The sequence below is a fragment of the Zingiber officinale genome, chromosome 2B (genome assembly GCF_018446385.1).
Source record: "Zingiber officinale cultivar Zhangliang chromosome 2B, Zo_v1.1, whole genome shotgun sequence".
NCBI lineage: Eukaryota > Viridiplantae > Streptophyta > Magnoliopsida > Zingiberales > Zingiberaceae > Zingiber > Zingiber officinale.
The window spans coordinates 128,069,241-128,083,567 of record NC_055989.1 but is presented as its reverse complement, the minus strand read 5'-3'; the positions used below and the strand labels follow the sequence as shown (position 1 = coordinate 128,083,567).

The window sequence follows — 14,327 nt, the reverse complement described above, 5'->3', positions numbered from 1 at the left end:
AAAACAAACATGAGAAAAAAATTATTAAAAATATTTTTGAAAATCTTTAAAATAATTATACATTAATGAAAATCTTTAGACTCGAGATCAAGTAGCCTATCGACACAAAAGCTTATCATGCTAAACATAATTATACAACCAAAATAGTATGACAAATTTATTAGGACAGTGCTAAGAGTGTCTTATGATAAATTATTTAAGTATTAAACAATTAAGCTATTGATAATTGATCCAATCGGCTAGTGATTACAACAAAGAGATGCAACGCCTGCTTGTTCTTCATTCATGGGTCTAGTGAAGAACACTTTGCCATCGGAAATGATTGTGTGCGCCCTAAAACTTTGTCAAGCGGCTTCCCGCGCCCCATGGTGAAACCTCGTGTGCCATCGGGCATTCTAGGGGCTTGCAGACTCATCAGCTTGCTCGAGGCCTCTCCGATCTGGTTCAAGCCTTGCCCGTGCAACTTGGCTCGACCCCTCCCCCAACTTTTTCGAGCTCCGTTTTGGTTCTCCTCGTTCTGTCGAAATAACTAAGTAAATACATACCGATTAACTAGACATTCAAATATTCAACCTTAATTCATCCAACATACTGAAATCAAGCACTGTACTTTTAAAATTAGCAACCGGTTAGACCCGACCATGATTTCACGGCTAGTGTGAAATCATGGTCGGGAGGCCACTCAACTAACTCAGTCGTAATTTTACAACCATCTCCACCGTCTATGCCGCAATTTTACGACCATCTCCACCGTCTATTCAAGCGGCCGCGGGTATAATTTGAAAAAAAATGTGCCTAAGTTACTAATTCTAAAAAGTAAAATGTGCTATTTAAATATATACAAAATTTAGGTGGGTGGTTTAAGTGCCCAATATCGATGCTTACATTGTGGTCAGGAACTTGATCATTGTGAGTAGATCCCAAACTCTGTGAAGATGGCGATTGATCGTCCTCACAATACATATCAAAATGATCGAACCCTAATTTCTTATTTCTCATCACAGATTTTGGCTGCAAATGGAAGTATACACACACATATATATATATATCTCCTTTTTTTCCAAAAAAAAAAAAGTTATAAATGTGCTAAATTATCAGTAAAGGTGGAGAAAATTACAGAGCATTTCTGCATCGTTCGAACTCGAAGCCCCTTTCTCCAGTTCCTCTCGTCATTTAGTTTTTCAACCTGCACAATATTCATATATAACTAATCTCCTTAACGACAATCTTCACTTCCAAATCTGACAAAAATTTATCTTCTTTGAAATCCACACTGTTCTTTGAATGCAATAGTGTACTGTTCTTTGATTTACTAATCTGTTTACCGCTTTCTCGGCTTGATCTGCAGTCTCATACTCCACCAGCGCATGCAGCTTGTTACAGATCAGTAAATCATTCTTAGAACTCCTCGCTGAACTCGGCTCTTGAGGATGGCATATCCTGATGTTCTTCACACTGATCAAAACAGAAGATTATATATTTAATTTCACCTCTTTGATCTTGAAAACAATCATGAATAATGTCGATCGACTTATATATTTTCACCTCCCAGCGACGCCAAATATCTTCTCCAGGTTCTGGCGTGAGTAATCCTCAGGCAAGTTTTCTACTACAACTGTGCGAGACTTCAAAAACAGAGACAAAAACATTAGAAGTATAACAAAACACGATGCTATAGATTTGAGTGTTTACTTGGAGCTCCTCTTTGTCTCGTTCAGTGAAGAGCTGTTTACGTTTGATCTTCTTGCCATCCTCGCTGAGAACCTGTGAATCGAAGTTGCCATATATCTTCTTAAAAGCGAGGAGAAGAAGAAGAAGAGAGAAATGAAGGAGATGCATGAAACACTATTCACAAGCTTAGAAGAGGTACGAAGGGCCTTAATGAGCGTGTAGTTATTGACGTCGAGAGCTTTTATCTTCTTCCAAGACGCCACCACTGACATTGGCACTGAAATATATACACGATTAATTTAACATAATCGACGAGGAAGCATGAAAGGAATGTGTTCTTCACCGTAGCCTTCTGGATCTCTGTTCATGATCTTCATCAAGAAGTCGTTGGCGACGAGGTTCGCGTCGCTGAACTGGTACTCCACCTGCGGTTGCATTTCCACAAACACGTTAAAGGCGCGGGTAGAGATTCAGGAACGAAGATTTCTGAAGCAAAGAACCTGCCTGCTTTACGATCTTCTGGGCCAGATCGCCGTTGCTGTTCTTCGAATGGCTCGCGCCGCCGCCCTTTTCGTGGAGGTCCGGTGCAAAATGAGGAGGAGGGTCCAGCTGGTCCGCGAGACAGAGCCATTCCGGCCCCAGTGGCCCAGCTGGTCCGCCGAACTGAAGGTAAGGAAAGAAGCACTCGGATGAAAGGGAGGGCGGCGCTGCGACCGGTTGCAGGTGCGAGCGCGGCACGAACTCCGGAGCGTGGACGTTCAACTTGGACGACGACCTTGGGCTCGAGACACTCCCCCGCTCCGACGACGCTACCGCCGCCATCGTCTCTTCCTCCACCACTTCCTTGATCTTCTCTTCTTCTCTGATTTCTTGGGCCATTTTCTTCCCCCCTTCTCCACCCTTCTGCTCTGTTCTTATCTATCTCTTCGAGAGTTCTTCATCCATCTTCTTCTCCTCTTCTTTCTCCTGAGATCTGTGGTGGGAGCTTTTAAGGGGACTGTTTCCACCTAGTTTGTCTCCATCTTGTTCGCCAAAAACTCCTCCGGCGTTGACCAAGAGATGGAGGCAAAATATGTAATTCTAAATTAATGCATAATTAATGTGCTTTAATTTCATTAATTAGATCGAGTACCGTTGAGATATCTTAATTGAACAATTATGAAATGAATTTTTGAGAATCGAGAATAATTAGGATTTTAATTATACATATTTTCAAATATTAATTTATAGTTGAGAACGGATAATTCAGGATACACTTTAAAAAAACAAAAAAAACGACGCGGTAAGCATAGTGTGGCCCCGCTCCCAGTATATATACACATATATAATTTTAATTTCTCATCTAATAAACAAAAATAATAAATTTTCAATCATCTAATCATTATATTAATCAGGATCTATTATATTAATATCTTGTTTTTTATTCAATCTGAAAATAATTTTAAAATTTATTAATAATTTTTATAAACACATCAATGAGCTATTAAAAATCATAAATTTTTTTAGTTTCATATTTTAAAATGCTCAACACTATGAATAAATAAATTTCTATAAATATCTTGAGCTAATAATATTAAAAAATATACTCTTATTAAATTTTTAATTAAGATTAAATATGACATTAACTTATTTTTTAGGCGATCCGTAACACATGTACACGATCGTTAATTTATATTAAAAATATTTATGAAGTACACGTATTCCAACTTGAGCCGGCATGTTGGACCGACCGGGCAGTCCCGGTCAACTCCCGACCAAAAAGTCGTTAGTCGCCAAACTAAGTCGTTTCGACTTTCGACGTGGTTGATTGATCACTACAATTAATAAAATTAATTCACTTTATTTTAATAAATTAAATAAAAATGCATAATATCCCTTTTTTTAGCTTCTCCTCCACTTTCCTACCCAACCCAGCTTCCTCCTCATCCTCTTCCTCTCTCTGATGGCCAACCTCCTTCCCGGTAACGCCTCCGCCTCCGCCTCGCCATGAGTGGCCTCACCGTCGACCTCCGATGGTCCCGGGTCCTGAGTCTCTCCCGTCTCCGCCGCTTCCTCCGCCTCCTCCTGCGCCGCCTCCTCTCTTGTTCCTCCCCTGGCGGCCGCGGCCGCTACCGTCGCCTCAAGGCCCAGATTTCCTCCCTTCCCCAGATCGATCTCGCGCAGTGCGTCCGTCCCGTTGCCTCCGGAGCTCGGACGGATGCCGTCGAGGCGGATCCGGACCTGGTCACTCTCAAGATCAGCCTGCTTGGTGACCAACACACAGGAAAGACAAGCTTCATGGTATATGGATTTGCAACCCTAAATATAGTTTTGCTTTTTGAAGAATTAGTTCCTCTATTTGATTTTTTGTTCTCTCTCTTTTCTCTGTAGATGAAGTATTTGGGTGATGCGGAAGAACAAAGAGGGCTAGAAATTACAGGTTTAAATTTGATGGACAAAGTCTTGGATATTAAGGGAGGAGCAAGAATTGCTTTCAGTATTTGGGATGTAGGAGGTAATTACTTTACTAATCAGGCAGAATCGGGCTTCGTTTTCTTCATCTTACTGGAGAGATTGCCATCGAGAACTTGCAGGTGATGCCAAATTTCTTCATCATGTTCCTATAGCTTGTAAAGACTCTGTGGCGATTCTCATAATGTTTGACCTCACAAATCGCTCCACTCTAAACAAGTTAGTTTATTTTCCCCTCAAATTTTTCCTGTAATCAATCATCTGATTCAATATGAATGATTGTGATATTTTCTCCTTTTTCACATTTAGTGTCATTGTCTGGTATCAGAGAGCAAGAAAATGGAACAAGGTGCTAATCTTCCTCCTTTTTTTCTTTTATGGATGCACTAAAACTGTATGATATGGTTTTCTTTGGGATTTTAGTGATGCGGCTGACGATCTTTTTGGTTCAATTTAGGCAGCAATTCCTATTTTAATAGGAACCAAGTTTGATGATTTTGCTCAACTCCCTCTTGAAATGCAATGGGCTATAGTGAATCAGGTAATTTTGCTTCACAGTACGTTGCCACTGATAGGAAATGATTTATTTATTTTTTTGGTTCCTTTGAGTTTTGAATGAGTACAATGATTGCTAAGCTTTTTTTTCCATCTCCATTCATGATTTGATCGACTACAATTGCCTGGCCAAAGTACTGCAGTAGGGTCTCCATGAGGTTTCAACTTTGGGTGTGTGAGAATTTCATCTGATAAGATCATGAAACTGGTCCATAGGATTCATTGCATTTACCTCTGTTGAAAGGAAAGAGAAGGAATTGGAATTAAAGGAGGAAGTAGATTTCATGAACTGAATAAGTAGGCAACTCATCGCCGACTCAGCTTGTTCAACCCACTCGATGATGGCTTATTCGATCAATTCTCTTGCAACCCATATGACTTGACTAATCTGTCTGCTTATCGGACCCAATTGTCCTAATAAAGTCCTTTGCTCTTTAGTCCAACTAGCTCAACTAGCCAATTTAGTCTGATCGGACCAAACCAACTTGTCTCAATCAATTCATCCAACTCACTTAGCTCGGCCAACCTAATCATATGAATTGGCTTGTGCAGCTTGTTTGACTAGATCGATTGGCCTGATAGCTAGGCTCATTTGGCATAATTGATATGGCACAACATTAGTTTTATAAAATTTTCATAATTTATGATACACTTGCTATATAAATTGAAATACAACATTAATTATCACTTTGCTCTCTAACTAAAGTGGATAATTTGTGGATTTGTTTATTGTACGGTTTGGCAGGCCAGAGCATATGCGAGAGCAATGAAAGCGACGCTATTCTTTTCGAGTGCTACCCACAACATAAACGTCAACAAAATCTTCAAGTTCGTGGTGGCCAAGCTGTTTAACCTGCCATGGTCCCTCCATAGAAATTTGACCATTGGAGAACCGATAATAGATTTTTAAGGTTCTCAGTTTTGGCTTTCGTGACTCATTTTTCCCTTCTCTTTAAAACAAGTGCGAAATTGTAAATAGCAGCACAGGCCTACCTTTTATTCAGAAATAACAGTTCAGAATTACTTACAGATAAATAGATGCGATGCTCTTATTTGACAAATTATTATTATTATTATTATTATGATTATTTTGTTTTTATTCATCCAAAATATAAGAGACGAACATTTAGAGCCGGGAGCATGATGCGGAAGAAATTTATCCCGCATCATCGGGAGTTATCATAGAACTCCAAAACAATATAATAGAGAGAAGAAATGATATAAAAAAAAAATAGAATAATGCATTGTTTGGGAGGAGGTGAGGGAAGGGGAGGGAAGAGTAAAAAAGGGAAGGGAAATTTGAAATTATGATGGGAGGAAGTGAGCTATGGAAAGGAAAGGTAAGGAAGGGTAAATTTTAACCTTCTTTAATATGAAACGAAAGAATTTATTACACCCTGATTTGAGATGTAAAGTAGGGTAAAAGGAATTAAAAAAAATTATGTTCTAATTTTATCCTTGTTTTATTATATTAATTCTAAAAAATATTATTTTAGGTATTCTTTGCGTCACGATGAAAAACACTTGCACCGCCCAATGCTCGTACTCTGTCAATGTCAACATTGACATTGACGAGACGCTGACATCGACACCAACTTCGACATCGACTTTGACGCCAACTTTGACGCGGACGTCGACACCGACTTCGATGTCGACGCCGACGTCGATGTCAACGTGGACTTTAACAAATGAGCTAAAATTGTTTGAATGCGTAAGTCTTAACTAATAAATGTATGCAAAATACACTGGGTTTTTGAACACATATGTCTTTAATAAAAGTAAGGGTAATTTTATAACTTTATATATTTAGCCTTCATTACCCTCACTTTCCTCCCAAACACAGTAATGTTGGGGATCTTTGTATGGCCGGCTAGAAGGGGATTGGATAAACGGTCCCCCCAATTCGATAACTTCCTACAATGGTTAGCTTGCGCAGCGGAAATCTAATACTAAATACAAATATGAAAGCTAAACTAAAGACAAGAAGAGAAATACAAATCAATACACGTCGATGTAACGTGGTTCGGAGAATAGGGCTCCTACTCCACGGCTGTACGTAAGGTGGACGATCCCTCAATCTGTCGGTGGATTAATTCTCGGAAACTCCGCCTAGCACAATCCTCTTTGTCGGTGGAGAAACCTCGCCACAACTCGACTAAGAGCACTCGGATTGCTAGGGAATTAGTTGATTACTAATTAGGGTTAACCACCACTAATTTCGTCAACCTTAACCAAACTTCCAAACCTTGGTTATATAGGCCACGGGTTGGAAAACCCCGCCTACCAATCAACTGGTGAAAATGTCAGTCAACTGCCCTTTGTGGAGATTCGACCGTTACAACCCAACAACTCGATACCAGTCGACTGCTCCACACTGACCAAGCGAACAGAAGCATTCTGTTCACTCTCAGTCGATTGTCCAGTCGACTGTCCTTTCCATTAGTCGACTGGTACCTTGAATACAGTCTCTCAACACTCGGACCCTCACCCTTACGACTTACTTGACTCTTCGTTGCAGCCTTGACCTCTTGCCTTCAAGCCTATTTCCTTTTGCTCTCGTCCCTCGGATGCACCCAAGCGTGCGGCTCGTCCCAATGTCATTCTTTGTGTATACCTCGAAGTCGCTTCCCTCGGCCCTTGTCCTTGCTGCCTTATTCACGGTCCCTTGAATGCTTCATCCTTCATCGGACCCGAAGCCATCAATCTGAGTCATATGTGTATCCTGTAAACCTGCACAACTCAAATACACAAATCAAATAAAAGGATGAAACTAACTTAAACATTTTGGCCAAACACCAAAACACATGGTCACACAGACCATTGGGATTGCTCCAACAATCTCCCCCCTTTTTGATATTTGTCAATATGTTTAAATTAGGGAAAACATAATAGCAAATAAACATGCTAAAAACAATGGACTTACGTTGCCAAGGCTATACACTTGGACTTACACCGCCGAATAGGCTTACGTTGCTAAGGATACACACTTGGACTTACACCGTCAAATGGACTTACGTTGCTAAGGATACACACTTGGACTTACACCGTCGAATGGACTTACGTTGCCAAAGCTACACACTTGGACTTATACCGCCGAATGAACTTTCGTTGCCAAGGCTATACACTTGGACTTACACCACCGAATCAAAAATATAAACATGCATTGGAACCTATCCCAAGGCTCCCCCTACACCTATGCTTCTCATTGAGTTAGGAATTTTACCGCAGGGTTATTTAAGAACCTATCACAAGGCTCCCCCTACACCTATACTCCCCATTGAGCTAGGAATTTTACCATAGGGCTATTTAAGAACCTATCATAAGACTCCCCCTATACCTATGCTCCCTATTGAGCTAGGAATTTCATGCAAAAGCATTTAAGGTTTTCCCAACTAAAGCATTTAAGGTTTTCCCAACTAAATCTTAATTCTCCCCCTTTGCCTAATATCAAAAAGCTCCAACAATATCCCAATTGTTAGAAACTTATCATCCAAATTGACCATAAACTCGTGTATTTATCCCCCTAGGATCTCATACACCTATACGAGCTACCCGGTCAAAATTAGTGTTGAAAACAATTTCTGACTGGTATTAGTCGGTTGTCCTTATCGAAACAAACTCACAGAACCACTCTGTGTTCGATAAATACTATTACCAGTCGACTGGGAACTGTTGGTGCGGTTAGCACTAACGGTCTAACTCAGGTTTTGATGAATGACAAATCATGTTAAGTTAGGTTTGTCGTGATCTAACACTCTGACCGAGTGTGCAGACGAAGTCCAGACAGGTCAACGGGCTGACCGGATGTTTGACACGAAGTCCAAGCGGGTCGACGGGCTGACCGGACGCTTGGCGAGAAGTCCAGCTAGGTCGACGGGCTGACCGGATAGCTGGCGAGAAGTCCAAGCGGGTCAACGGGCTGACCGGACGCTTGACGAGAAGTCCAGACGGGTCGAAGGGCTGATCGGACGTCTGGTAGGTAAGTAAAGGTAAGTCACTGAAGGGAGTTACTGTGAGGACGCGTTCCCGGGAAGGGAACAGTAGACGTCGATTCGGCTTAGATCCATTTCGGATATCTAAGTCGAGATCGTGACTAGATTTCGGTCTCGGAAAGACGGAATCTAAGTCATAACTTATATATATTGAACTTATAAACTGAACTAACACTTTGTTTTGCAGGTTATAAATTATTTATTTGCCTCGGACTAACCTTGTTTTGTAGGAAAGGTGTTCCCTGGAAAAAGGTGGTCTGGGCGCCCGGAGGTCTGGGTGACCGGGAGGCAAATTTCATCCAAACGCGTCGTCGCCACGTGGAGCTCACTGGTTGGACCTGCCACGTCCCACCAAGGCGCCCGAAAGGGATCCGGGGCGCCCCGAGCTTCATATAAAAGAAGGGGCAGGGGTGGAGCTTCAATAACAACTCAGAACTCTCTGCTCTACTGTGCTCCTGCGACGCCTTGGGGCTACTCCGACAAAGCGTTGTCCTCAGTTTACTTCTTTCCAGTTTGTCGGTATTAATTTTCTTTATTAGCATTCCTGTAATTCTTAATTGTAACACTCTTCGAATTGCTAGTGAATTGCCCAACAAAAGCACCCTTGTGTGCGGGCCTTGGAGTAGGAATCGCCAAAGGCTCTGAACCAAGTAAAATTTGTTCTTGTGTTAGCATTGCATTGTCTTAATTTTTCCGCTGCGTTTAACTCTCTTATCGACGAACACTTTTCGATATTCACCCCCCCTCTATCGAACGTATACGATCCAACAAGTGGTATCAGAGCAGGTACCGCTCTGATTTGGTGCAACCACCAATCAGACAAGAGGGTGATATGCTTTTTATTTCTTTTTGGATTTTAGTTATTCGTAAAGATCCAAACTGGTATTATTACCCTTTTGGAAATTTTTTCCGTCGTAATTAAAACATATCGGTGCAACACCAATTTAGTTATTTTTATTTAATTCTTCCCGCACTACTAATCCAAGACCAAGTCTTGGAACCTCTCTATATTTTTTGTGTGCAGATTAGAAATATCGCAGATCGAGGGCTTCAGCACAGTGCGACCTCCCCTCTTCAACGAGGATGATTTCCCATACTGGAAGAAGCGAATGGAAGTGTATCTCAAGACAGACTTCGACCAGTGGCTGAGCGTTACAAGACCCTACAAAATACCAGTAGACAGTTCCAGGAATCTACTAGATCCAGAAGATTGGACAACAGACCTAAAGAAGAAGACATCAACAAAGAACAAAGCAATCAACACCCTATAGTGCGAATTGACTAAAGAAGAACAAGTCTAAACCTGAAGAAGAGTCTGACCAGAACACTGAAGATGAAGAACACCTGGTGAACCTGGTAAGGAAGATGTTCACCAGGAGGAAAAGAAGCTTCAGCAAGAAGGATCTTCAAAAGATCAATTCTCCAACCGAATCGAGGAGTGTGACGTGCTTCGGATGCAACAAGAAGGGCCATTACAAGAACGAGTGCCCGAGATTGAAGATCGATAAACTGAAGCCAACCAAAAAGAAGGTCCTCAAAGCGACGTGGGACGACTCCTCCTCTTCAGACGATTCAGAAGCAGAAGATCAGAAGCACCAGAGCCACCTCGTACTGATGGCCCGCGAAGCAGAATCAGAAGAAGAATCGGAAGACGGGTCCGAACCCAAATCGAGCCACGAGTCCGTACTCATTTCCGAAGGTTCCGAAGAGGAAATTAAGTGGATTTTGGATAGTGGTTGCTCCAAACATATGACTAGAGATCACACAAAATTCACTCAACTCACCTACAAAAGCCTAGGAACAGTTACCTTTGGGAACAACGGCAAACTCAAGGTAATTGGTATAGGTAATATCGAACTAAAATTTGACTTTATTATTACAAATGTTTTATTTGTTGAAAATTTCAAGTATAATCTTTTAAGTATCAGTCAACTGTGTGATACTAGGTATAAGGTTAGGTTTTTATCTACAGAATGCTTAATCAAGCACCTAGTCAACCCTAACATAAGTCTAAAAGGGTTTAGGAAAGACAACATCTATGCGATTAATTTAACCACTTCTTCAATTAAGTGTTATTTAACACAAAAAGAAGAAACCTGGTTATGGCATAGAAGAATGTCACATACAAATTCCAGAAATATAAACAGACTAAATGGACTAGTTAGAGGACTACCAAAATTACCTAACCTTGATTCAACCATATGTAATGCTTGTCAACAAGGTAAGCAAACAAAATCTACCCACAAACCAACTAATGAATCACACACCAACTCAATCTTAGAACTGTTACATTTAGACTTATTTGACTCCCATGGAGTCAAATCAATAAATGGAAGTCTATACTGTCTAGTAATAATAGATGACTATTCTAGGTTCACTTGGGTAAAATTTTTAAAAAATAAGGATGAAACTTTTGAAATTTTTACAAACTTTTGTAAACAAGTTGAAAATGAAAAGGACCTTAAAATTAAAAGAATTAGAAGTGATAATGGGGGAGAATTTAAAAATCATAACTTTAACAAATTCTGTCTTGAAAATGGCTACCATCACGAATTTTCGTGTCCTAAAACCCACCAACAAAATGGGATTGTAGAAAAAAAAAATAGAACCTTACTTGAAGCCTCTAGAATGATACTAAATGAATACAATTTACCTAGATATTTTTGGGCGGAAGCTGTTAATACAGCTTGCTATGTACAAAACAGAACAACACTAAACAAAACCCATAACAAAATATTTTTTGAAGTTTATTACAATAAACAACCCAATATAAAATACTTTAGAGTATTTGGGTGCCCAACTTTCATCTTAAACATAAGAGAACATTTAGGAAAATTCACCTCTAAGGTTGAAAATGGAATTTTCTTAGGCTACTCCCTAAATAGTAGAGGCTACAGGGTTTACAATAAAGTTACCTTAAGAATTGAAGAAACTACTAATGTGAAATTTGAAGAATCCAAACAGAACCTAGAACAAACACAACATCAATCAATTGAATTTGTTCAAGAACATAATAACTCTGAAGGAACCAACCAAATCCTAAGTCATGAAGAAGAAGAAGAACCTCAGGAGAGTCAACCCCCTAGAACAATAAGAGTCAATCCAAATCACCCAACTGATCAAATAATTGGTGACCCAGATCTTAGGGTTTAAACTAGATCTTCCTTTAGAAATCTAAGTCAAATATCTTTAATCTCAAAAATTGAACCCAAAACCATAGCTGAATCACTACTTGACCCAGACTGGGTCATAGCTATGCAAGAAGAATTAACTCAATTTGAGCGTAATGAAGTTTGAGACTTGGTACCACCACCCAAGAATAAGAAAATAATAGAAACAAAATGAGTATTTAGAAACAAATTAAGTGAAACTGGAGAAATTACTAGAAATAAGGCTAGGCTAGTTGCTAAGGGGTTCAGTCAAGTGGAAGGACTTGACTATGATGAAACATATGCCCCAGTGGCTAGACTAGAGTCCATTAGGATGTTACTAAGTTATGCAACACACAAAGGGTTTAGACTATACAAAATGGATGTTAAGTCAGCATTCATAAATGGACTAATAAAAGAAGAAGTCTACGTAGGACAACCACCTGGGTTTGAGAGTCTAGAACACCCTGATTATGTCTATAAATTGAAGAAAACCTTATATGGACTTAATCAAGCACCTAGAGCTTGGTATGAAAGACTAACGTCTTACCTAATCTCTAAAGGGTTTAACCAAGGTCAAATTAACCCAACCTTATTTGTCAAATTAATAAAAGAAGATATTTTTATAGCACAAATTTACGTAGATGACATAATCTTTGGTTCAACAAATTCAGAATTTTTAGATGAATTTACAAGTTTAATAGAACACGAGTTTGAAATGAGTCTGGTAGGAAAATTAACCTACTTTTTAGGATTACAAATCAAACAGACAAATGAAGGTAACTACATTTATCAACAAAAATATACTAAGGAATTACTTAAAAAATTTGGATTGGAAAACACCAAAGAGATAAAAATACCTATGGTAGTAAACACAATCCTAGATGATGATCCCAATGGAAAACCAGTGGATCTAAAACACTATAGGAGTGTCATAGGTACCCTACTATACTTAACTGCAAGTCGATCGGATATCTTATTTGCAGTTAGTATGCGTGACAGATACCAAACCAGTGCTAAAGAATCTCATTTGACTCAAGTCAAAAGAATCTTTAGATATCTTAAAGGAACAACAAATGTAGGTATTTGGTATCCTAGGACTAATAATTTTGAATTAATAGGGTACTCTGACTCCGATTATGTTGGATGCAAATTAGACCGCAAAAGCACAAGTGGTGGATGTCAATTATTGGGTCCATCACTTGTCAGCTGGTTTAGTAGAAAGCAACACTGTGTTGCCTTATCCACAACTGAGTCAGAATATATAGTAATAGGAGAGTGTATTGCACAATTATTATGGATGATGCACACCCTAAAAGATTTTAACTTGAACCTTACAAATGTCAAAGTCTTAATTGATAACATTAGCTCAATTAACCTAATAAAAAATCCAGTGCATCATTCCAGAACTAAACACATTGAAATTAGACATCACTTTATCAGGGATCATGTTACTAAAGGGGACATTGAACTCAAATACATTGAGTCCAAATCCAATTTAGCTGACATATTCACAAAACCACTCCCTGAAAGTGAATTCAGCAATTTGCGTAGAAAATTAGGAATGTGCTTAATAGACTAGGACTTTTCAAAATTCAAAACTATTTTTCAAAAATAATTGTTTTAAATTCTAGGTTAAAATTATTTTATTTTTTTTTTAAAAAAAAACCTTCCTACTTTTAGAATTTCAAAATAATTTTAGCCTTAGACTAAGAAAAATCCCCTTAGAAATCATGTTCCCCCAGGACTAGTGTTTGAGCATCTCACCAACACTCTAGGTTTACCTTGCTTGTGATTGACATACATAGAAAGGGGTGAGATGTATAGGCCAATTGCCTGGACTTAAGATGTTGATGTCAGTGCATCAAAATAAGTCTGGGCGTTAAAAACCAAACATATATTAATCAAGTTAAGTTATTCAGTTTAGTCAACCGCTAACTGATTACAATGAACTTAACTTGACTAACCAAGTGAAAACTGCTATTTTCTGATAGTCAGTAAGTTCCTAATTGGTTAGACAGTTATATTAGATGTCAGGTTTAGGGGGAGGATTAAATCAACACTTAGCACTAAAATTATTTTCTCCACCTTAAACATAATATCTTTTCTAAATTTTCTTTAAGTTCAAAGTTTTTACAAACTTAGTCAGTGTTGAAAAGCAGATTTTTCAAACTTAGTTTTGAAATCTTTAATTTTGAAAACTTAAGTTTCATTTTTTTAAACCTATTTTTGAAAACTAGCTTTTATAAAACTAATTTCGTCAATTAGATTTTATAAACTAAAGTTTTAAATCTGTTGAAAACTTAGTTTTAATCAGTTTTGAAAAATAAATACTTTTGAAAACTCAGCTTTGATTTTCATGTTTGAAAAGTGTTTCAAAATTAAAACTTATGTTTGGAATTTTTTTTTGATAAATCTAGTTTTGAAAACTTAGCCTTAAAATTTTGATTTTAAAAAACTTAGGTTTAAAAATACTTCAAAATTGAAACGTATTTTGAAAATTTAATCC

At 38.7% G+C, this 14,327-nt stretch overlaps 1 protein-coding gene and 1 pseudogene across 1 annotated transcript; one reads left to right on the top strand and one right to left on the bottom strand.

The window, feature by feature from the left end:
- Positions 1-133: 133 nt before the first annotated feature.
- Positions 134-2,724, bottom strand: LOC122049533 (annotated as a pseudogene).
- An 834-nt stretch (positions 2,725-3,558) lies between these two features.
- LOC122047104 (septum-promoting GTP-binding protein 1-like) lies at positions 3,559-5,738 on the top strand. The gene is made up of 6 exons (XM_042608155.1): positions 3,559-3,951; positions 4,042-4,165; positions 4,245-4,341; positions 4,432-4,471; positions 4,580-4,663; positions 5,423-5,738. The coding sequence occupies exons 1-6, from the start codon at positions 3,658-3,660 to the stop codon at positions 5,585-5,587; spliced, it is 804 nt and encodes a 267-aa protein (XP_042464089.1). The 5' UTR covers positions 3,559-3,657; the 3' UTR covers positions 5,588-5,738.
- The last annotated feature ends 8,589 nt before the right edge of the window (positions 5,739-14,327 follow it).